Source organism: Podarcis muralis, chromosome 8, assembly GCF_964188315.1.
Source record: "Podarcis muralis chromosome 8, rPodMur119.hap1.1, whole genome shotgun sequence".
NCBI classification, from domain to species: Eukaryota; Metazoa; Chordata; class Lepidosauria; order Squamata; family Lacertidae; genus Podarcis; species Podarcis muralis.
Window position 1 is genome coordinate 38,052,292 of NC_135662.1, and position 25,936 is coordinate 38,078,227.

The 25,936-nt window shown below is 41.5% G+C and overlaps 1 protein-coding gene across 2 annotated transcripts; it reads left to right on the plus strand.

Annotated features, from left to right (window-relative positions):
- The first annotated feature begins 3,374 nt into the window (after positions 1-3,374).
- LOC114601324 (DGAT1/2-independent enzyme synthesizing storage lipids-like) lies at positions 3,375-25,881 on the plus strand. Of its 2 annotated transcripts, XM_077933012.1 has the most exons (7): positions 9,091-9,154; positions 9,386-9,789; positions 11,542-11,706; positions 16,884-17,074; positions 17,513-17,573; positions 21,653-21,789; positions 25,693-25,881. In XM_077933012.1, exons 2-7 carry the CDS (start codon positions 9,510-9,512, stop codon positions 25,795-25,797), a joined length of 939 nt encoding a protein of 312 aa, XP_077789138.1. In that variant the 5' UTR covers positions 9,091-9,154; positions 9,386-9,509; the 3' UTR covers positions 25,798-25,881. The 2 variants fall into 2 exon arrangements, with proteins under 2 accessions (XP_077789137.1, XP_077789138.1); XM_077933011.1 differs by lacking the exons at positions 9,091-9,154; positions 25,693-25,881 and adding an exon at positions 3,375-3,480 and having other exon boundaries at positions 21,653-23,278.
- The last annotated feature ends 55 nt before the right edge of the window (positions 25,882-25,936 follow it).

Consider the following 25,936-nt stretch of genomic DNA (forward strand, 5'->3'; position numbering starts at 1 on the left):
ACCCTTTGATGTCAAAGCATGTCAACCTGGAACGTTTTTGCTCCTGATCAAGCAATTCATACTTCGTGAAGAAGCTTTTCAACCAGCTGCCTGCAGTAAAATCAGCATGGCAGGGTTTAATTTCAGTGATCAAACAGATGGCATTGGAGATCTCAGAAAATGCCGGGAGCACAAGTGACTGGCCCAGTTTATTGGAGTAGAACTGATTACTGAGGACGATTACTTGAGGTTCAGTATTCTAACCCAGTAGCGTTAATGAAACCCTCATTTGCTGTTGAATTAAAGAGTCAGGTGCCAATGCTATTGTAGGTGACTCCATACAGTGGCGTAGCGTGGGGGGTGCAGGGGGGGCCGGCCGCACCGGGCGCAACATCTGGGGGTTAGGGTTAGGGGGCGCAAATCCACGGGTTAGGGGGCGCAAATTACTTGCCTTGCCCCGGGTGCTGACAACCCACGCTACGCCACTGACTCCATATTTCATGTTTGATTACAAATGGCCACAACTTCCAAGCAGCCGGCGCCCTAAGGCTTTTTCACAATGCTTAGTTTCTTCATACAGATGGCACACCTTTCACAGTTTCTGGACACCACTACATAAAGAGACGTGTTTCAATACAGCTGGAAATCAGACATTGAAAAAGTGCAGCAGACAGGATTTCAGGTGCTTCTACAGAGAGGTGGCTGAATTAAAGGCAATTTAGGCTTACCAGGAATGTAAGTAAAAACTTTTGTTCATAGAATCCTAAAGTGTAGAGTTCGGAGGGGACCCCTTGCAATGCAGGAATCTCAACAAACGATCCCTGCTTACTTTTGCAAATGTGCTAGTACTTGTGTTATTTGTCAGTTTCTGTGATAGCATCTCTCCCTTTGTGCGTCTTTGGGCGTACATGCATAAAAACTACTCCATGTAACCCACATCTTTTTAAGCATGCAATTTGTTATCAATTAAATACTCTATTTCAACTCTGCTCGGTTTACTCGGGACCTGCTAAAATCCTTAGCCACTCACTTTTGTAAATATCTGGGAATAAGGTTTACTGTCTCCCCTTCCTCATATCAATAATAATAGTAGTAGTAGTAGTAGTAGTAGTAGTAGTAGTAGTAATAATAATAATAATAATAATAATAATAATAATAATTTATTATTTATTATTTATACCCTGCCCATCTGGCTGGGTCCCCCCAGCCACTCTGGTCGGCTTCCAACAAAACACTAAAATACAATAACCTATTAAACATTAAAAGCTTCCCTAAACAGGGCTGTCTTTAGATGTCTTCTAAAAGTTTGGTAGTTATTTTTCTCTTTGACATCTGGTGGGAGGGCGTTCCACAGGGCGGGAGCCACTACCGAGAAGGACCTCTGCCTGGTTCCCTGTAACTTGGCTTCTCACAGTGAGGGAGCTGCTAGAAGGCCTTCGGCACTGAACCTCAGTGTCCAGGCAGAACGATGGGGATGGAGACGCTCCTTCAGATATACTGGACCGAGGCCATTTAGGGCTTTAAAGGTCAGTATCAACACATTGAATTGTGCTCGGAAATGTACTGGGAGCCAGTGTAGGTCTTTCAAGTGTTATATGGTCTTGGCGGCCGCTCCCAGTCACCAGTCTAGCTGCCACATTCTGGATTAATTGTAGGCTCCCAGGTCACCTTCAAAGGTAGACCCACATAGAGCACATTGCAGTAGTCCAAGCGAGAGATAACCAGAGCATGCACCACTCTGGCGAGATAGTCCGCGGGCAGGTAGGGTCTCAGCCTGCCCTGGACACAGAATTGACCTGTGCCTCCATGGACAGCTGTGAGTCCAAAATGACTCCCAGGCTGCACACCTGGTTCTTCAGGGGCACAGTTACCCCTGAAGGACCAGGGAGTCTTCCACACCTGGCCGCCTCCTGTCCCCCAAAAACAGTACTTCTGTCTTGTCAGGATTCAACCTCAATCTGTTAGCCGCAATCCATTCTCCAACCGCCTCCAGAACTCACACAGGACCTACCCTGCCTTCACTGGTTCCAGTTTGAAAGAGAGTTAGAGCTGGGTATCATCCGCATGCCCGCACCCAGCCCAAACCCCCTGATGATCTCTCCCAGTGGCTGCATGTAGATGTTGAAAAGCATGGGGGAGAGGACAGAACCCTGAGGCACGCCACAAGTGAGAGCCCAGGGGTCTGAACACTCACCCCCCCCCACCACTTTCTGAACACGGCCCAGGAGGAAGGAGCAGAACCACTGTATAACAGTGCCCCCCAGCTCCCAGCCCCACTAGACGGTCCAGAAGGATGTTATGGTTGATGGTGTCAAAAGCTGCTGAGAGATCCAGTAGAACTAGGAAACAGCTCTCACCTTTGTCCCTAGCCCGCCAGAGATCATCAACCAGTGCAACCAAGGCAGTTTCAGTCCCATGATGAGGCCTGAATCCCGACTGGCAGGGATCCAAATGGTCCGCTTCTTCCAGGCGTGCCTGGAGCTGTTCAGCAACCACCCGCTCAATCACCTTGCCCAAGAATGGAAGATTTGAGACTGGGCGATAGTTGGCCATCTAAATATGTTTATTTAAGAGCAATTTGATAACCGCCTCTTTCAGCAGGTCCGGGAAGGCTCCCTTATAGAGAGAAGCATTCACCACCCCGCAAAGCCCATCGCTCAGCCCTTCCCAACTAGCTTTTATAAGGATCAAGGAGACAGGTGGTTGGTTTCACTAGTCCAAGCAGCCTGTCCACATCCTCGGAGGTAACAGATTGGACTTGATCCCACATAACTTGACTAGACAGGACTCTAGCACTCTCCCGCCCCGGCCCTGCTCCCATGTTAGAGTCTACCTCTTCCCAAATCTGAGTGACTTTATCTGCAAAAAAACTTTGCAAAATCATTGCAGGAGATCATGTGGCCCGTACTGGGCCCCGATGTAGCAGGTGGTTCTGCTAAATTGCGAACCACCTGAAAAAGTCTCCTGCTGCTGTTTTCTGCAGATGCAATAGAGGCAGTGAAGAAAGTCTTCTTTGCCGTCACTACCACCACTTGGTAGGCTCGACATTGAGCTCTAACCCGTGTTCAGTCAGCATCAGAATGAGTTATCCGCCACCGGTGCTCTAGCCGTCTCAATGATTGTTTCATTGCCCTCAGATCTGTGGAAAACCACGGGCCTGTCTGGGCTCCATGCAATTGGAGAGGGCACTTCAGAGCCAAATAATCAATAGCCCTGGTTAACTCCGCATTCCAGCGGGCCACCAGGGAATCAGCTGAAAGGCCATGGGATAAAGCATCCCCTACCACTCTCTGGAAACCATTTGAATCCATTAAGTCTTGTTAGTTCAATTATTGGGCAACAAAGCTCCTGAGTTAATCCCTAAACCGCTCTATCAGCACAGCATTGCCCAAGGACGACTTTGGAAAAACAACTGCACGCAAAATATCTTCTCATATGGAGAAACAGAGCAGGACACAGGGAACTGATTATCCAGTCCTCCTGGTCACACTCACAAGTCTGGTTTGTGATTAAAATCTTATTTCCTTTGGCACCCAAGTTTTCGAAAGCCCCCGCTATTTGATAGTATGAGGTTGCTATTTCTTTCTTTCTGTCTTGTTTAATCAGTTTTAATTTGTATACTTTGGCAGTACATTTAGATCCACTGTTATCTTTCATTTGGAGGTTGGGTTTCAAATACAGTGGTACCTCAGGTTAAGTACTTAATTCATTCCGGAGGTCCGTTCTTAACCTGAAACTGTTCTTAACCTGAAGCACCACTTTTGTTGGAATTCTGCCTGGGTCAGAGGAATGTGCCACAGCGTAGGCACCGGCAGATATTCCTTGTCGACCTCCCCGCTGCGCCACTCTGCTGATAAGCAGGCAAGGTCTCGGCGATTCTTCTCAGATGTGTGAGAGGAACACACCGTTCTTCCTCTCTCCCCTTTGGTGTCCCCCAGGGAGGGGAAAGAAGCAGGCAGAAATCTATTTACATCCTTTATTTCTGTCTCTTATATCAGTACAGAGAAACATGTCTGCACTCAACAACAGTAAAAAGAAACTCCACCCATGTACTTCCAGTACGGGTCATATGACACACACACTGAGCTAACATCCGGTGCTCAGTACTGAATGGACTGCCCCTTTGTTCCCATGGCAACAGTCACAAACATCCTGTCTGGCTTTCCAGCCACAAGCAGCTGACTGAGCTGCTAGAGCCTTTGCTTGCTGCAGCATTGGTGCTTTATGGTAACATCCTCCCCCTAAAGTATCAATGCGTGCTGCGGGCAAAGCGTCATCCAGAGAAGAAAACAAACAGTTGTTATACTTATAACATTCCCCTGTTGTTTCAGTTCCACCCTTGGAACTACCCGCCACTGGTTTAACCAATGTACCTCTTTGGTTGTGTGACTTCGCATTACCTTGGTTAACAACTCTCTGTTGTGCCTTTGTCTCTGACTCAGACACAGCTTCAATCTGTCCTTGGTCGTTTACAACAGCAACATATGCAAGGTTAGCAAACTCCTTTGAATACCTCTTGGGTGGTACACCCTTCGTTGCTCTCTCAGACCTACGTAAGAGTTGCTGCTCTTCTCTGCTTTCTGGTTCAGCCTCTGAACTCTCTGGAGAACCAGTACTAAGCTTAATCAGTGGTTCATCCTCCTCTTCTGAGGGTCTAGTCATTATTTGAGATTTCCTCTCAATGACTGTGACAACTGAGCTGTCTGAGCTATCGCTGTCATCATCAGTACTACTGAACTCAATAAGATCAACCTCATCATCATTATCGGAATCATCTGTGGGATATGCGTGAACAATTACTCTCTCCTGTTCAGGAGCACTCTCTAGAAATTTTGTGAGAATCACCTGACCAGATTCAGACAAAATTACTCTGTAGAGACCTTTTTCATAACCTACGAAGATGCCTCTGGCATTCTTTACCCCACCTGGAGCTTCTGTTCTCACCTGAGACCTGAAAACCTTAAAATAGGCAACAGAAGGTTTTCTATTGAACAGCTTCTCAAAAGGAGAAATTCCCAAGTCTTTTGAGACCTTTCTCAACCACACGTGAACATAGGACATTAACGACTCCGCCCAATATTCATGTGGCAAATGTGAACTAAGCAATTGTGCATTCATTCCCTTTTGCAATTCTTTGTTCACCCTAACACAGACACATTTCTTCCATGCTTCTTCGGAACTAGCAAGTTTGTGTCTTATCCCTTTCTTCTGCAGGAACTTCTGAAAATCCTGTAAAAGAAAAACTGGCTTGTCATCTGTGAAAAGACAACCAATGTCAGCATCATGCATACTTTTAACTTTGTCACAAAACTGCTGAAACCTTTCTAAGGCTTCTTTTGGTTTCTGCAAAAAATAAATCCAGACATAATTTGTGAAAGAATCCACACACAGAAGGTAATATTTTGCATTGCCTCTAGATGGTTCTAGAGGACCAATCACATCAGCATACACCCGCTGAAATGCTCTGTCGACCCTCGAGGTCACCTTGCTGGTGTTTTTCTTGGTCAGACCTGCAAAAGAGATCACGTTAGAATCACAAGAATTACATTCCATGTAATCACTTTGATCAAAAGTCAACAAATACAGTCCATCTTTCTCTTTGGCAGAAAGATACAACTCTCCATCTTTGTAGATCTCGCAGCTTTCAGCATCATAGGACAGTTTTAGCCCTTTCTTTGCAATCTGCGAAGCACTGAGCAGACTGAACTTCAACTCCGGAACCAAATAAACATTGCTTATAGTCAAGTTCAGACTCTTAAGATACACAGTTCCAATCCCGGTCGCTTCCAGCTCTTGACCGTTGGCCTGTTGCACAGTGAAGCTTTGCTTCTTAAACGTCGAAAACAGTTCTCTGTGTGGGCAGAGATGCTGCGTGCACCCAGTGTCAATAACAAAAGCATTTCCCACTTCTGGTTTGGCTTTTAGCGCCATCAAAGCCTTTGCAGGTTTCACCTGGGACTTGGTATGGCTTTTGTCTGATGCCTCAGACTTCAGGAGCACTTTCTTAGCTCCTCCTCGCCGACGCGGCCTCTTACAGTTTCGCTGAAGATGCCCAGCCTGTCCACAATTGTAACATCGGACAACTTTCATTGCTACAGCATTCTCTCCAGTAGCAACATCACTGAGGGAATTAGAACTCCGTTCCACCCTCCTCCTGTCAGCAACAGCAACAGTTCCTTCACTCCCCCATCTGGGGTCAAAGCTATCCTCAGCTTTGGATGAGCTCTTAGGAACTTGACCAGCAACATCTTGGCTCACCCCTTCTGGGGTAGTCATCCATCCAGACCATGATGAATAACTGTCTCTAGTCAGGGGAGGTGAGTAAGGCAAGTCTTCCCCCTTCTTGGTATCCATCTAGAATCCAAGCCTTAACTCTCAAACACAAGCCTCTAAAATCCAATAGCTGGCTTGTTTACACTCTTGGCACCTGGCAGCTCTGACACTGGCTGCGTTGGAAAGTCCCTTCCATCAGTTCGTGAGAGCCTAGTCACAACAAAACTTTGTTTTCGCCTCTCTGAGGCATAGCCTGACTGTCCAGCCCTCTCGAGTAACTTTCCACTTCTCCTCTCTGAGGCACAGCCTTCACTGAAGGGCGTTGCTTAGCAACAATGCATTCCTTTCCTTGGACAGGAAACCACAAGAATTTCTGGAATGCAGGCCTCTTCTCAGTTGGAGCTGTTTCCCCACACGCTGCTCCCCGTGAAGCAGAGAATGAATCAATCTGCATTCACACTTTTAAGCCCTAAAACTCATACCTTGGGCTTCGTGGCTTGGCTGTCAGCTTCTTCTGGTCAGCTTCTGGCTGCAGAGGATCAGCCTCTCACATCAGGCTTCCATGGAGCGATGAAAACAGTAGCTCTGCTACTCTTGATGCAGACTCCCATGGATCGAAGAAACCAGCAACCATCCTCTGCTACCACTGTTGGAATTCTGCCTGGGTCAGAGGAATGTGCCACAGCGTAGGCACCGGCAGATATTCCTTGTCGACCTCCCTGCTGCGCCACTCTGCTGATAAGCAGGCGAGGTCTCGGCGATTCTTCTCAGATGTGTGAGAGGAACACACCGTTCTTCCTCTCTCCCCTTTGGTGTCCCCCAGGGAGGGGAAAGAAGCAGACAGAAATCTATTTACATCCTTTATTTCTGTCTCTTATATCAGTACAGAGAAACATGTCTGCACTCAACAACAGTAAAAAGAAACTCCACCCATGTACTTCCAGTACGGGTCATATGACACACACACTGAGCTAACATCTGGTGCTCAGTACTGAATGGACTGCCCCTTTGTTCCCATGGCAACAGTCACAAACATCCTGTCTGGCTTTCCAGCCACAAGCAGCTGACTGAGCTGCTAGAACCTTTGCTTGCTGCAGCATTGGTGCTTTATGGTAACAACTTTAGCTAATGGGGCCTGCTGCTGCTGCTGCTGCGCTGCCGCCGCACAATTTCTGTTCTCATCCTGAAGCAAAGTTCTTAACCCGAGGTACAATTTCTGGGTTAGCGGAGTATGTAACCTGAAGCGTATGTAACCCGAGGTACCACTGTACTAAAAGGGGAGTATCATTGTTTACATTCCACAATTGTAATTTGAGTTGTTTAAACTGTACCCATTTAATTGTACCCATTTCTTTGCAGTCCAATTTTTCTCCCCAGATTTTACCAGATCCAGAGTGAACTCCCTTTTTTCACTCCCGGACTCTTTTCCAAAGATTCCCCACTAATTCTTTGAATTCTATCTTCTTATTTGGATTTAATTTGGGAAGCTTTGTCACTCCGGTGAGAGTCTTAGAGGCTGTGTGGCAATGAGCTGATCTCTCCCTCTAGTGCCATGGCCCATTATCCAAATTGTGATAGCCCAAACTCTTCAGAGCTCACACTGCCCCACAGGGGAGCTTGTATAAGGCACTGCTGGAGATTCAACAAGCTTTCCTGGCCTCACCACAGGATTTTAGGAAGTCACATTTTAGGAGTAGTATGAAAATTTCAACCAGGGTTGAGACTGGTTTAGGGGGAAACTAATCAACACAGTATTTCAGAAGACAGAACAGGATAGAGATGGATGGTGGCTAATGCCATATGTACACTGCTCTCCAAAAAAGCAGTGGGAGAGCATTGGATGTAGCCTCAAATACACACAAGTTTGTTTTAGTCACAACAGTACCCCATCTGCAATTTATCATTCTTCTAATACCAGGGATGAGGTCTTCCTAATTACTGGCAAAGGCGTGTGGAAAGGATCCAGTCTGACGTAAGACTCACCAAAATCTTGGTGGAAGCAGTGAGATATCTAAGATAAACCCCAACAGTGACACTTACCTTTGCATAGCTATGTGGGAAGAGGAAATTAATCACTTACTGCTTTTTCAGATATTACAACTCTGAGAAACAGAAATTTAATTATTCCGTATCATGTGGCTATTATAGGCACAAAAGTCTTATTGGAATTAAAACAGCTGTGATTTCAGGTCTCCCTCTCCCAAAAAAACCACCCACATTTTTTGGGTCTATTCTATATACTATTTAATTGCAAGATGTAATGAAAATAGAGTAGAATCAGAAATATGCAATTCAGCTACGTAAAGCTAATGGGTCTTCAGATGACTAAGTAATTTGAAGACACAAATGTGATGGCTGGGTGCATAGCTGTCAACTTTTCCCTTTTCTTGCGAGGAATCCTATTCGGAATAAGGGAATTCCCCTTAAAAAAAGGGAAACGTTGACAGCTATGGCTGGGTGTTGTGGCATGGTTCTCAATAACCAAAGTGGAAAGAATGTCTAGAGGCAGTGATAACAGGGTTTGGCCTTCAGCATCTGCTATTACCTGGCAGCAGAGCTGCAATCCCTCTTTGCAGTGTATCCCAAAATGCTTCCAAACTTCAGCTCCCCATTCTACCCACCCTCCTTGTTGGGTGTTGTGTTTGCGCCACAGAAGTTCAGTCAGGCGGTTAGGTTCAATGTAGGAAACAACCGTGTAGCAGAGAGAGCTTTTACTTCAGGGGCAAAAAGACACACTATATATACATGTTCTTTGCAGTTGCTAGAAGAAGTCTTCACTCTCTGAAGAGAAGAGGCCATTTCAGATTATAAAGTAAGTGCTGAAACAAACTCCACACAGCAAGTGCAAAGTCTAGTGGCTAACGAAGTCCTGCAACTGCCATTTCTGCTGACTTATGGAGAAGTAACTCCTTTTCCACTTTCCTTAACACTTCAGCCATGAAATGAAACCAGCTTGCTTTACAACAAAGAACATGATGATCGTACATTACTAATTTTGTAAATCTCCACGATGAATGCTGGGGGAAAAATATGACTGCTTGGCTAGTTACAGTGAGGAAAACTAGATTTCATGTAATCATGAATGCTCTGGGTTGACAGTTCAAACTGATGTACTGCATTTTCTGTTTTACAGGTAAACAGTGGGGGGAAAGATACCATCACAACTGAGGCGAATTTCACTTGTTATATTTATTTCATTGGCATACACTTCAGCTCTTCTCATCTCTTGGCATACACTTGCTTCAGATCAGGAAACAATGAGCTGGATTACTCAAATGCTGGAAAACTGGATTAGTGTTACTTATTTGGAAGAATACCTGAACTCTGTGATTCACCCTCTGTGGTTATTTATGATTCCCATTTTGCTTTATTCTTTCTGGTTATTTTTATATATATTTTGCTGTGCTGTCTCATTTCTGTTATATATCTACAAGAAGATGAATAACCAGCAAGAAAATGATTTTTATAGCAAATATTGGGACAAGGCAAGGCACATTATGTATTGCTGTTTCGATATATATGGAAAGATATGGCATGGTGAGTAAAGGTTTCTTTCATACCAATAATTCAGTCTTATCAGCTCCTATACTTTCATAGGACTGAGCACCAGAATTTCAGACTTGAAACACTGGAACAATAGTTGCCACAGTGCATCAGAAGTGTAGCTCTGAACCCACCTCAGTGTCATAAGAGCTACAAGTTTTGGTTGCCTTTGTAAGGATCAAAACAAAGGCATGGAAATTTATATATGTAATAAGCCATCCTAAGGAAAAACAAAATATTTTATGAGGTACGTATAGAATCAAGACGTATTACAGAAGAAAGGGTGAGTTGGTGGTTGCATAAACACCATACATTTTAATCATATTTAAACCCCCCCCCCACCGAAACCTGGAGAATGTTGCTTACACTTCACAGAGCTGCAATTAGCAAAGCCCTTTAAAAATAGCTTCATGGATTGTCACAAGAGAAAGGGATTGTCTTTAAATGTGTTGTGGGTACACAGCCAATGTAATTAATATAACATTGTATAGTGAGACCTTGAGTGTGCAATTTTCCTGAGCATGATAAACCACAAGGTAGCTCTGAAACATAAACTATGGTATTTGCCAGCACAGGTTGTGTTAATGGCTACTACTTTAGATGGACACTGTGGGAGACAGGATGGTGGGCTATAGAGGCCTTTGGCCTCATCAACAGGATTCTTCTTATATCCTCCCAGAAGACTGCAAAAAAAAACTCTAAGTATTCCTGTTCTCCAGGGACAGTCCTGGATTTACAGACGCCATCCTGGCAGGGTTTTTGATTTGATCCTGGAATGCCCTGCTTTTCCTCAGGATGTTTCTATTTTCATCAGAGAAATGTCAGAGGATAGGGAGTTAGGCGACACATGAGTGAAGGCAGTCAAGTATACAAAAGTTTTTTAACATTTAATGTTTTTATATATGTTGTAAGCCACCCAGAGTGGCTGAGGCAACCCAGTCTGATGGGTGGGGTATAAAGAGTACAATTATTATTGTTATATTATTATTATTATTATTATTATTATTATTATTATTATTATTATTATTATTATTTGATGTGCTTATTTTCATTTGAGAAATGTTGGAGGGTATGTTGATGTTGCTTTAGGAGTGGAAGCATAAATCAGAAATACACTACTAAAACTAAGCCTGGGCCTCAATGATGAAACCCAGTAGCTACTTATAACATGGTCAATGATGCATCTGTCTGGAAAACAGCTTTCTTACTTGGTATATAGTGATTCAGAAGATGGTCTGAAGATGTCTGGTTGGAGCTCTTAGGGATGGGGAAGAAATGTGCTCCTGGCCTAAGATAGCTCTTCCCCAAAGTAGCGCTCTGTACAGAAGGGTAATACTGCCCTTCAAATAAATAAATAAAAGTCTCCAAAACGTTTAGTTTGATATCATGTTAAATCATCTCAAAGGGTCAAACACATAAAGTAGATTAAAAGAGCAAAATAACTCAAAGACTGGGCAAAAATGTTTCCATCTGCGTCCAATAGGAAGCAAGGAATGAATATTCCAGGAGAGGAGAAGTCCCCTCCTGCCCCCTTTAGTTTTGCGACCACCACAGAGAAAGTCCTGTTCCTCTTGGACGCTCTCCTGGCATCCAGAATGCTGGAACACATAGCAGAGCTTTGTACCTGATCTTAATTTCATTTTCCCCCTTCCGAAACACACTGTTTTCTTCCAATAAAATATTGTGATATTTTATTTACCTTTCAACAACATAATATTTATTTGTTGCCATTTGTACTATATTCAGGTTATGAAGTTATTGGCTTGGAACATCTCCCTAAAGGGCCTGGGATTGTTATTTTTCATCACTCAATTTGGCTTTGCGGCTATTGCTTCTTTGTGTGCAAAGCTTATGAAGAGAAAGGGAGACTGTGCCATTCAGTAATTGATCACTTCTTGTATAAACTTCCAGGTAAATTATTTAAATTAAAATTGTGCTTTTTTGCATAAAACATGTGCCAAATATGACATGAAACAATGCTATTAAATATAAAACAGTGCTGTAGAATACAAAACAGTGTATCTGGCAAAAAACCACAGGTAAATAAAATAGCGGCAATAGGTGAAACAGTAAATTAGTGGATAGGTTCTTTCTCACCAAGTCCCTGCAAGTAAGACAGAATGTAGGATGAATAATTATTTCCAATTCATTCCTGTCTTTCTTAAATTTGTATACTGTCCTTCATCCAAAGATCCCAGGGTGTTTCTCTTTTAAAAAATAATAATAATAATTTTTTATTAACTGGCCAATCACATCAAATTAAATCACATCATATAAATTCCAAATTACAAAGCCAAATTTTTAAATTTTGTTGGGGGAACCCATACTTCAAGATCCAAAGGGGGATTCAGATCATCTTCTTATTACTGCGTTAATGTCCAAATCAGTCCCAATCAGTCCAAACAAAGTTCATAATTCTATCCAGTCTTATCTTGGTGTTGCCACATCATATCTTGTTCATATAATTTCTCTTTTTCCTTTACGATCTCTTCTGTTAGTCTCCTTAAGCCGATAGCAAGTATAATATTCCTGTGTGGATTTCCCGTTCCTCCACTAAGTCCAGATGGTTTCCATATATCTCCTTCGTAGATAACATCACTCTTTCCATCGTAAATTTTGGCATTTGTCGCTCTTAAGTCCCACCGAGAAGTTGATTCACGATATGTAAACAACTCTATTTCTCTCTTTCTTCTCCCAGACCCAAGAGCTCCAACAATGCCTCCCAAAATGGCGACGGCATTTTTTTGACTGCGTCACTCCAAAACTCTTAGCTTTCCAGCTTCATCTTGAAACATTGCTTTGGATCGAAAGTTTATCTCCACACAGCCTTAAATCCACAGCTTAAGTCCTTAATTTCTGACTCATTAGGGGAGGGGATTCTTGTTAAATCACATAGAAAAAGGAAAGGCAGGTTTTTCCCCCCTCCCCCCTCAGTCATTTGTCATACCATATCTTGACGTATCTTCTCATATTTTATTCTTGTCTTGTTATCAGAGATCTCTTCTGTCAGCAGTCTTTACTCCCCTTTTTCCTTGATGTATGTGCAATTAATCTCGTCCAAATTGTTTCTTTTAAAGATCATTGCAACCAGCGGCGCGAATCAGGGACGGCGTCAAGGAGTGCCGAAAATCCCACAGGAGGGCTTTGTGCCTAGTGCCCCCACCCCCACAAATTCGGGGGTGGTATAGGGCACAGCAGGCAAGGGCCGTCCCCACCACAATCCTGGTGGGGATAAGGAGGCTAATTACCCCCATCATAGCCTCCAAATTACCTCGTGTGGGTTGGAGAGATGTTATTGTCAGCCATCTTCCGATGCGCCACCTAGTGGCCCCCGATCCCAGGGTGTTTCTCAACACAAACTACACCTTAAGGAAGACTCAGGGCATAGTATTGAAGTGAAAATGAAATGAAATATTGTGGACAAAAGGTTATATAGCAGCCTAAAGGATCTGTAAATTAAATTAAACTAGCCAAATCAATATACAGTTAGGCAGAAGGAAACAGGTTACTCCCTTTTCTTGGCCATGTTTACAGGCAACATTCCCTCAGAGTAAAGGACTGGAAGAAATATTTCCTCCTTGTTCCTAGAATTGTGGGCACATGACTTGATGAGCACAAACCAATGTGAATGTCAACCAGGTCAGTCTTCAGCCCAATGTGAATGCAAAGCCCAAATGCCATCCCCAATGACCCAACACAAGACAATGTAAGGTGATCAAAGAGTGCCCCTCACTAAATACCACCGTAATTATTTACTCCACTCTCTCTTGTATTATGTTTCCTGCCTGAACTAACAGCCACTTGAAGAAATCAATGCCAGGTAGTTCACCTCCTCCTAAGAACAAAAAAAAGAGAGAGCTCAAATAGAGCTCATTGCAGGCCAGCAAAGAAAAGATTTCAGGCTTCCTCTGAAGGGTGGACCCCATTGTACTGATAGAGGAAGATCTTGATGGATGTGACCATGGGGAATGTAAGCAACCCAGTGGTGATCTTTCGGCACCCATTTCTATCCAGTTGGGGGAATCCTCTGAAAGCAAGCCTCTCTTCATTTCCCGGTGACAATTTGCCCTGGCAGATTCTCAGCTGGGTTCAAACAATGGATGAAGTAGCACACGGAAGAGCCCAGAATGAAATGGACTGGCCACTCAGTATGACTCTGACAGCTCCTGGCAACTGGCCAGATCCATAAAAAAAAGGGGGGGGGGAGTATGTTAGATATAGCACTTTGCTTAAAAGTGAATATAAAGTTTGAATGCATCAGATTGCCATCTTCCAATGTCCCAGATCTGGTGGGATGCCCATGAGAGCTGCAGCTATGGCTGTACCTATGCGAAAGGAATGCAAACCAAACTGAACTGGATCACAAGCTATGGCTAATTGGGCAGAGAACTGTCCAAACTTCAAATTGATCCTGGGAGAGGAAAAGGTGACCCACATAACAGGCCGCGTGGCCAGATAGGCTGCAAATGCTGTCACAGGGCATAAAGGTACATCATGGCAACTCTCGTTCCTGACCTTGGAGCCAAAGCCTTCTGGCCCATCTTGGACTGCCTTAGGAGAATGCGTACCAACCCATCTGCAAACTGGACATTCTGGAACAACAAGGCCTGCCCTAGACATAGAAAGTAACTCGTAGGCCCAAAGCCCCACGAAAGGCAACCAATGAAACAGCAGGAAACAGCTGCTCTTCCAAAGTGAAAGAACACAGGGACAGCAGCAACAATAGAGCATCTGGTATTATGGGCTTACATTTATCTGGTCTGTTCTGCTCTTGGTCCTAAAGTGGATGGGCCATAGACGTGGTCCTGATGTCCCTGAACTCCTGGTGATTAGACAAATATGGCTGCCTGGTACAGGGGGCCAGAGTAGAAGAAATGTCCAGTTGAGGTATCAATTGCCAAGGTTTGCTTGGCATCCTCATCAGGTTGTGCACAGCATCCAGTGCCAGCTTGCAGAACCACTTCTTCTGGAACCGACAGACAGCATCAGCTATCCAGTTATTCTGTGAATAGGATGCTGAAGTCCAAGCAGTGCAAAACAAATGTATGCACCAAGGCAAACGGGAGGGCTGTAAGTTGATAATGCAAAGCACTGCCAGGTTGTCACAACAGAATCTCACCATTTTGTTCCTAAACTCTTCAGCCCACAGGGCTACAGCTACCAACATGGGAGAAAATACATGGAACATAACATCAGCTGTACAATGCTTTGCATACAATTTGACCCTGGATATCACTCCCAAACCACTGCCATCCTCAGCATCATATTCAACTGGAGTTTGGTTCCAACAGCAACTCCTGATGCCAGAATTCGAAGAAAGTGGGACAAGGGGCATGTGACCTTGTTCTTTTTTCGTGATCTCTTGTAGGCATTTGATGCCATTGATTATGGTATTGTCCTGGACTGTCTCTAAGGAATGGGAATTGGGGGCACTGTATTACCATGGTTCCAATCCTATCTTTAGGACCGATTCCAGGGAGTAGCACTATGTTATGGGATGCTGCAGGGAGTAGGCAATAGAAGTTTTGGGGAGAGCTACCATCAGTATGCTGATGACACTCAGCTCTCTTTCTCCATCGCATCTGAATCAGGAGAGCCTGTGCATTCTGTGAGCCATTGCCTGGACGCAGTGGTGAAATGGATGAGGGAAAACAAGTTGAGCTTGGATCTTGCAATGTCCGACAAATTGGTCAGTTGCTTGTTCTGGATAGGTTGGCACTCCCCTTGAAGGAGCAGGTTTGCCGTTTGAGGGGCTTCTGGATCCAACTTTGTTCTGGAAGGCTCACTTGAGGACCCTCTGTCTTTTCTAGGCCTAAGTAATTTCAGGGTAATCAGGAGATGAAAAGACAGCTACAGGAAACAACAAGACATTTACACTGATCAGTGCCCAGAGCTCCAGCAGTAGGTCAGCTAGGTCATGGGCTGTTAGGGCAGACCCAGTCTGGTCCTGTTGGGCCCAAAAATCAGTCATTAATAAAGATGGGTGTGTCTTACTGGGAAGAACAATGCAAAGTATGGGAAACTACTTGAGAGTATGTTCACTAGCAAGCTTCCTGTGAACAATTCACTGTATTCATACACATTTAGTGGCAACTGGGATGGGATGGGAGCTACAGCTAAGGAAAACGGCAGAAACACACATACATGCCCATGGCTTTCATAGCAACTCCAACCTATTAAGCAATGTGCAGTGATCCCAGGAAGCATGGCTCCCTCAAACACATGGACAATCAAGCAGTCTCACAGACAGTTTTTATGCCCCCACGTGACACTGCAAGCAACCACTTGTGGCATCCTTTCTACACAGTGTTCATGGAACCTCGACTGCAACTCCCCCCACATCATCTTCCTCTGCATGCACACAGCAGCCACACCAGGAAACTATGACACCACACATAGGTCAATTTTAAAAATAAAGCAAAAGAAGTGAGGTCAGAGCCCAAACAGGCCCAGTAGCACAGAGAGGGGCATTCCATTGGGTAAATTAATGAAGCATCTAACCTCCTGTCTGGGTGAAAAGATGGGCTTCTGCTGGTGGAGACAGGTTTCCACCAGCATGGGTTCCTCTCTGTTCTCTCTCTCTCTGTATGTGTCTATGCGTGAATGTCCACTGTATCCAAAACTCAAGCAGCATATAGAGATTGAAGATTGTCCGGCAAGGCACTATGGGCTGTATCAGGCACCCCCAAACTTGGCCGTCCAGCAGTTTTGGGACTAGAACTCCCATCATCCCTGGCCACTGGTCCTGTTAGCTATGGATGATGGGAGTTGTAGTCCTAAAACCGCTGGAGGGCCGAGTTTGGTGATGCCTGGGCTGTATTTTTATCATGATGCAAACTTGAATATCAACCTATTGTACTAGAGACTTGACTTGAGGAACACTTCTCCAAAAGGTGGTCACCTCAGCACTCAGCCTCACTCTATGAGCCAGAACATGTGAGCAAAAGGGGAACTAGCATAAAGTCCCCCTTCCATGAAATCCTAGTTGATCAGTAATCTTTGGAATGAAGACACTTGTATAGTATCCACACTATTTCCTAAATGAGAGCTATATAAAATGCATTTTTCTATTTGGGGCTTTCTTCTAGGGCCAAAGATGTTTTGTGATGTGCTCTTCTTGAGAGATTTCAAGAAATCTGAATGTGTGGAAATTCTGAAGAAAGGCCATTTACTGGGCGTTGCACCTGGTGGAGGTAGAGAAGCAAACTTTAGTAATGACTACAGCTTAATATGGGGTAACCACACAGGTTTCGCTCGGCTAGCTTTGGAGGCAAAAGTGGTGAGTGATCTTTGGGCAATTTGCATTGTCCTCACAATTATCCTGTATATGACGTACTGTGTTGACATCCTTGATCTAGCATCCTCCATAGCCGAGGATGAAGTGAAATGATATCTGGAGAGCCATGGATTCCCCACGCCTGCTTTTTAAAAAAGCTACTGAAATCAATAACGTTTAATAAGAAAAACAACCTTTTTCTTCTTACTCTCTTCAATTCCTCAAAATCTGGGGGACAGCTTGTGAATTTTCTTCATCTTAGATATTTGAATAGATCTGTCAGGAATTCTGAAGCCAATCACATCTGTCTTGTCATTATAATGCCGGGTGTGAATCATTCCTTCTAGTCTTTAACAAAAATTAAGGTGGAATGGTTGGGGTGAAGTAATTAACCAGGTCTCACCTTTCTGTTATTGTTTATTTCCTATTTTATTCTTTTAGCCCATCATCCCTATATTTACTCAAAATGATTCTGAAGCATTCAGGACCTTTGGAAAGATAAGTGAGTTAAATTTATTATGTTCTTTGGTTGATCAAGATATCTAATTTCAGGCAAAATACATATTAATAATATATCACGGTGTTTTTTTTTAAAAAATGAATATCTATTTCCTACCAACTCTCAAAATGCCAACTAATTTCAAATTTGATATGGGGTCGCATTCTTTCAGAATATTTTTATAGAAATCCCCCCCCCCCAAAAAAAATTTGTAAATACATTGTTAACAAATAATAATAATAAAAATCCTTCCAGTAGCACCTTAGAGACCAACTAAGTTAATTATTGCTATGAGCTTTCGTGTGCATGCACACTTCTTCAGACAGCTGTTTCAACTATGGCAGACCAACACGGCTACCTACCTGTAACTATAGTTAACAAATAAATACTTTAATAACCTGCCTGGAAAAAAAAGAAAAAATAAAAGGGAAAAAGGAGAAAGGAGAAAGCATACTGTAATGGGAATTGGGGTTGCTTGTGCGTAAACTCCAAACTGCTCCAAGCTGGTTGTATAGCTAAACCTTTCCCTGGTTTGACAGCCCTCACAACGCGACTGTCTCAATCACTGGCAGAATCCGTCAGTGGGCGTTTCCTAAACTTCTTCCAACATAAGAGTTCCTTGACTCCAAGTCTCCTCCTAGATTCTCTGTGCGGAAGCTTTCTGCGCAGCGTTGGCGTGCCAAGCGGAGGTCCTGTGCTCTCCCCGCTGATCTCACTGGAAGAGTCTCAGAGCCTTCCCTCCGAAGTACTCTCAGCCTCCCCTTTCTTCCTGGTGTCACCTTGATTTCCTTCCCCAGCGGAAGCTCTCTCTCTCTCCTTGCTAGTTCCCTCCCCTGCATCATTGGGGCGACTTCCCCCTCCTCTTGGCTTCGATGGCAGTTCCCTGACACATACATATCAACGTACATAGAATAGAAAAGGATATAAAAAAGAAAAGAAAAATAAACGAACAAAAATCAAGCAAAGTTTAACTCTCTCAAAATAATAACTTAGACTGCCTTAAGACCTCCTTCCTAAAAAAATTCTATTTGCTATAATTCAACCCTATAATAGTATTTCTTATATATAGTGACCTTCAGTATGGTTTGAATCTCTTTACTTATTTGTTACTGATGTTGGCTTCCTTCTGCCTCATTATGATTTCAATTTGCATTAGCTTACTTTCCCCCTTGTATTTAATATTTTATCCTCATCTTGGTATGAGGAAACAGTATGTCACTATTGGTGGAGTTATTCAAGATACAACCAAGTCTTAGTAGTATAACCTTGCTTCATTAAATAATTGTTGAAACATTCCCATTCTTTTTTGACTTTGTCTGCTGATTTGTTTCTTATTGATTCCCTCGTTTTCATTAGTTCCAAGTACTCGCAGAGTTTTAACTGCCATTCCTCTCTCGATGAGATAAATTCACTCTTCCAATACTTAGCTACTAGCACTCTAGATGCAGTCATTGTGTAGAGGAATATTCTCTTGCTTTCTTTTGGGATGTTATTTGTTAAGATCCCTAGTAAGATTGCTTCCGGGGGTTTTTGTAATATAAATTTTAATATTTTTGTTAATTCCTCATAGGTCGTGTCCCAGATTTTTTGATTCCTTGACACATCCACTACATATGGAAAAAGGTTCCCTCATACAATTTGCATCTCCAACATCATAATTTTTAGTCATTTTGGCTAATTTTGAAGGGGTTAAATACCATCTAAACTGCATTTTCATAAACTTTTCTTTAAGTAACACGCTGTGAATCTTAGATTCTTTCTCCACAGCTCTTCCCATTTTTGTAATTCTATAGGATAACCCAGATCTTGCACCCACTTTAGTATCACTTCTTTTACTTCTGGAACTGCAAATCCACCTATGTCTCTAATCTCTGTTAGTAATTTTATTCCAGGTTTTTTACCCTGCCAAATGAATTTTGCCAGATCTTTTTGCCAATCTTTAAAACATTTAACTCCACTGATTATTGGTAATGTTTGGAATAGGAATAACATCTTTGGTAGCACTGTCATTTTAATTATGGACATCCCGCCCCACAGCGACAGATTTAACCTCCCCCAAATTTCCAAATCTTTTTTTATTTCTTTCCAATTTTTTACATAATTGTAATTGTAGAGGTTTATATTTTTTGTTGTGATCCAGATGTCTAGGTATTTCACCTTATTTGTTATTTTTAATCCTGTTTTAGTTTACAATCCTCTTTTTTCTTCTTCACACATGTTTTTCACTAATAATTTTGTTTTGTCTTTGTTTAGTTTAAAGCTGAGACATTCCTGAATTCATCCATTTTTGTCAGTGTTTCTAATGTGCTCTCTATTGGGTTCTCGGTGGTTATGATGATGTAATCTGCAAAGGCTTTGAGTTTATAATATCTGTTGCCCAAATAAATACCTTTAAAGACACTTCCATCTTTCTTAATGACTGATTTTTGGACAGCCTTGTCTAGTCCCTTATTCAATGTTAAATGTTTTCGTTAGTTCATTATTTATTTATGATTAATTTTGCTTTCTGGTTATTATATATTGCCTTGATTCTGCAATATATTTTATTTCCTAATTTCATTGCATCAATGGTGTTCAACAAGAAATCCAATGATACATGATCAAATGCATTTTCAGCGTCCACTAACATCATTGCTGATCTTTTATTCCCACCTACCCCCAAATATTCTAATAAACTGATAATTGTTCTTGTATTGTTATATATTTGTCTTACCGGGAGGAAGCCAGCCCAGTCTTCATTAATTATTTTATTTAATATCTTTTTTAATCTGTTTGCAAGTATTCCTGTAAAAATTTTGTAATCCAAATTTAGTAATGAAATTGGTCTATAGTTTTTGGTATTCATCAGATCTGCTCCTTGTTTCGGGATCAAGGTTATTAAGGCTTCTTTCCATGACTCCAGTGTCTTCCCATTCTCTAATATTTTGCTCATAATCTTTTTCAGGCTTGGAAGTATGACCTCTTCTAGTTCTTTTTATAGTAACCAATTGAGATTCCATCTGGGCCCGGAGATTCCCCAACTTTTGTTTGTTTTTCATTACTTGTAGTATTTCTTCTATTTTGATAGTTGAATTTAAATATCTATAAAAAAATTCCTTCCAGTAGCACCTTAAAGACCAACTAAGTTAGTTCTTGGTATGAGCTTTCGTGTGCATGCACACTTCTTCAGATACACTGAAACAGAAGTTGCCAGATCCTTCTATATAGTGAGAAGGTGGGGAGGGGTATTACTCAGAAGGGTGGTGGGAATGGGTGATTGGCAGATAGCTGTGATGAGCCTGTTGACGACTCTTAACGACTGCAGTAGGTCTTACCAATAGTTGGTCTTTAAGGTGCTACTGGAAGGAATTTTGTTTTGTTTTGACTATGGCAGACCAACACGGCTACCTATCTGTAACTTAAATATCTATGTTCCTCTTCTAATATTACTGTCAGAGGCTTAGTGCTGTCCAGCTGGCCATAGATAAGACTCCGGGCTCCCAGCCAGTTCCAACAAAATGATTTATTTGACAAAGTTCAAACGTACATCTCCAGCGTTTCCATTAACCTCCTTCCCCTTGAGTGCAGTTGCTCCCTCTAATGTTATTTCCTCCTTTTCCGCATCCAGCATGCAATTCTGTGAAAACTCCTCCCCTTACTTCCTCTGTGCACAGCATGACTTGTCCCAGGCTCATCCTCCTCCCCCTCTACGTCAGACTGACTGTCAGACGACAAGCTGCTGATGATCCCTTTAGGCTCTCTATAACTGCTTGTATTTGTCCTTTCCTCTTTTCCCGTTTGCCTCTCCCTGACAATTACCTGTAATTTGTTTCGTTGTAGATAATCATTTATTTTATTCTCATCTTTATCTTCTGATTTGTACAGTTTTTTTATAATAATTTACAAAGCACTGTTTTATTTTTTCTGGGTCTACTATCTCTTCCCCTTGATCTATTATTTTACCTGTAATTTTATCTTTTTGCCTTTTCTTTATTAACCAGGTTAACATCCTGCCAAGTTTGTTGGCCGATTCAAAGCTTTTTTGTCTCATCCATTTGATATGGGGTCGTATTCTTTCAGAATCTTTTTCCTTTCATACACAGGGTTGACAAGATGGGTGTATGAGAAAACTCGATGTTTACTCCCTGTATATGGAGGGTTTCCAGTGAAATTGAGGACATATATTGGAGAACCTATCCCATATGATCCAAATATAACTGCCACAGAGCTCGCTGAAAAAGTAAGTACCAGGAAATATAAAACAGAATAATCTTTTCCTATTGTTTTTGCACTTTCTCAGTTCTAAATTGTATTCTGCATACTGGCTTCTCATTCTGTATGACCCTGAGCTAGGCTTTATTATATATATTTTTGTGCATTATATTGATCACTCAGCTTTTCCCCTGCTTAGCTTGTTGAGACTAATGAAATGCCCTCTGAGCTACCAACTTTGAGCTTTGAACTACCAACACATTTTTAGATATAGAATCATAGAATCTTAGAGTTGAAAGGGACCCAAGGGTCATCTAGTCTACTCCTCTGCAATGAAGGGATATCAACTAAAGCATCCATGACAGATGGCCATCCAGCCTCTGCTTAACCTCATACCTACGGGACCGCCTCTCTTGGTATGCCCCACGGAGGACCTTGCGGTCTGCAAATAACAACATCCTAAAGATTCTGGGCGCAAGGGAGATTTGTGGGATTTGACATCTTTCTGCAGGGCCTGCAAGATGGAGCTGTTCTGCCAGGCCTTTGGTCAGGGTTCTGTCTGACTCATTTTCTCCTTGTATAAGAACAAGCATGAAAAATAAAAAAAAGAGATAAAGGGAATTACATTAGGCAAGGATGTTTTCAAAATTAGAGCTTTTGCGGATGATATTATATTAACAACTGAGGAGTCAGAAAGCAGTTTAATGAAAGCATTGAGGATAATGAATGAGTTCGGGAAAGTAGCAGGCTTCAAAATAAATATGTCAAAAACAAAACCTATGGTAAAAAACATACAGGAATTAGAAAAGAACGAGTTACCGGAGAAAATCTGGTTTGGAAATTGTTACAAAACAAAAGCAAAACATTTAGGTATAGAATTGACGATGAAAAATATTAATCTATTTGGAAACAATTATGAAAAAGCCTGGAAGGAAATTAGAAGAGATCTAGAAACCTGGAGTAGATTAAAGCTGACATTAATGGGGAGAATATCTATAATTAAGATGAATGTTTTAACCAAAATGATATATATGTTGCAAACAATACCAATAATAATTAAAGAAAATTGTTTTGATGAATGGAGAAAATATCTAACAAAATTCATATGGCAAACCGAAAAACCACGCATAAAGTATAAACTATTAACAGATAAAGGGCAGAGAGGAGGACTCGCATTACCGAATTTAAAAATATACTATGAAGCAGAATGTCTGGCATGGCTAAAAGAATGGATTATATTGGAAAACACTAGTATTTTAAATCTAGAAGGTTTTGACAATAGGTATGGATGGCATGCCTACCTAGCGTACAAGAAGGTTAAGGTACATAATGGCTTCAAAAATCATATACTCAGAAATTTATTGTTGAAAGTTTGGAATAAATATAAACAGCTATTAGAGCCACAAGTCCCTTTATGGATCCCTCCATTAGAGGCCCATGCAGTTAAAAAACTTAATATGAATTCGAACTGGGCAACATATAGACAAATACTGGAAGAAGACCAAGGAAAGTTAAAATTAAAAACATATGAAGAATTAAAACAATATGGGATGGATAATTGGCAATATATACAATTAAAAAGTGTGTTTAAGGCAGATAAAAGAAAAGGTTTCACCAAAGAACAATTAAATTGCTATTTAGCACCATTATATTACAAAACAATAGGAAATTATTATTGAAAATTTACACTCTATTATTGGACTATGATTTGATGGATGAAGAGGTAAAAGAAACAATGGCCAAATGGGCAAAAGATATCGGCCACACTATATATTTAGAACAATGGGAGAAACTCTGGTGCGAGAATATCCGCTTTACCACCTGCTATACGATAAAGGAAAATTTTGTTTAAATGTTTTACAGGTGGTATTTAATTTATAATTAAAATCCAACCTTTGTTGGAAATGTAACAAAGAACCTGGAACGATAATTCATATGTGGTGAGGTTGCAAGAAAATAAAGAAGTTTTGGGGAATAATACATGAGGAACTTTAGGAAATGCTTTAAAAACCCTTGATAAAAAAATCCTGAAGCTTATCTGTTAGGAGTGGTAGGCAAAGACATACCACATATGAAAAAAAAAAAAAAAATGATATGCAACAACAGCTGCCAGGGTAGTGATTGCCACTAAATGGAAATCTCAGGACACACCAACAAAGGAAGAGTGTTTTTTGTAAATTAAGTGAGTATATAGAATTGGCAAAATTAACTTCAGTTATAAGATATCATTCAAATCAAAAGTTAAGAATGGAGTGGAAGTATTTTGAAGATTATATGTCAAAATATTGTTCTAAAAATGACATGCTAATAGGCTTAGAATAAAAAAAGTAAGCAATAACAAAACCAATAAAGAAAGAAGGAAAAATCAGAATTTAACAAAAATAATTTATTATACAATGCAAGGGGAAAAAGGTAGAAAGAAATATAAAGAAGTGGAATTGCTGTGGAGGGAAGTAGAGGGTGGGTGGTGGGTTTTTATAATTAATTGTATAATTATGCAGCTGTTGTAATTTAGATATTATATTTTATGTTAGGGAATCATTGGGAATTTTGGTTATTATGTGTATATGTTAAGTTTCAATAAAGATCTTTGGGGTGAAAAGCATGAAGGAGGTTCCCAGCCCACTCAAAGGTGCTTATAATATCAGTGGAAGCAGTGGTAACTGCTTTCAATTTTACCCTGAAGATTTCCCCTTGTCCAGTTTTAATTTTAATTTGTTTGAATTAAATGTGGGATGTATGTTAATTTACTGATCTCTTGGTTTTATGCATATTGTCTTATATGATGTGAGCCGCTCTGAGCCCAGCTTTGGCCAGGGATGGCGGGATACAAATAAATTATTATTATTGTTATTATTATTAAACACCTTCACAACCTCTCAGGGGAGACTGTTGAACTGTCAAAACAGCTCTCACTGTCAGAAAGCTCTTCCTGATGTTGAGTTGGAATTTCCTTACTTCCAACTTGAAGAGTGGCTATGGAAACCCTGTCAGATGGGTGGAGTATAAATTAAAAAATGATGATGATGATAAGGCATTGGTTTGAGTCCTACCCTGAAGAGCAGGTGAAAATAAGCTTACTCCATCTTCCATGTGACAACCCTTAAGATATTTGAAAATGGCTATCATAACTCTTCTCAGTCCCCTCTTTTTCAGGCTGAAAATACCCAGCTTCTTTCACTGTTGCTCATAAGGTTTCCTTTCCAGACCCTTAATATTCATGGTTGCTCTCGTCTCCCCCAAGAACTTTCTGCTTTCATTCTTGCTTCACCCTCTCCCTCCCCACATCTAGTTCCGGCTTTTGGTGGCTTGTTTGAAGGGGCGGAGAAGTAATTTATTTTTGCGGGTGTGTGGGGGTTGATTCCTTGGTTGTCCTGTGGTTCCTTCCTTTTATTTCACATTGTTGGGATGCAGTCATTGTCATTTGACAGTGGTGTGGTTTGTTTGCTCCTACCGCGTTAAATCTGTATAGATGAGAAAGTTGTGGAGAGAAAGATTAGCTTTACTGAGGCATTATTGTGTTAAGGGTGCCCTTTAGGGACCTGCCAAGGCAGTATGCCTAGTAGGACTTGCATAGGTCCTCTTAGGCCTGGTACATGCATTTTGGCTAAATACTGCAGAGCAGGGTCTGAGTGAGCATTAAGGGTTCATGCTCAAGGTTCAATAAGCAAGGAGACAGTAATTTCCTCCCTATCCTTTGCTGGGGAGCCAGTTGCATATGCCTTAGGATCTGGAGAGATGGTTTCCTACCACAATTAGCTAAAAATCCTTATCTGCCCTTACTTCTGATCCCAGAAAGAAATTACATATTGTGCTTCTTTAGCTGGAAAAAATGGGATTTTTTTAATGCTACTGGTTCTGACTCCTTTAGCTTTCTCCTATTCCTTTAGCTTTAACATAATGTATTCCTTTGTTTTTATTTTTTCAACAGAGCAAGACTGCACTTGAAAATCTTCGGGATAGACACCAAAAAATGCCAGGAAATATATTAAGAGCTCTTTCAGAAAGATTTGATAAGGATGACAAAGCTAAATAGTCCATATAAAACAAACCGTAGTTCTGTAATTGGAAAATTTAATAATTATGTAATTAAAACCAAATAAACATACAGAGAATTGTACTGGATTGTATATGACTTATTTGGAAGGATTGCTAGCTCAGTAGCTCAGCACCTC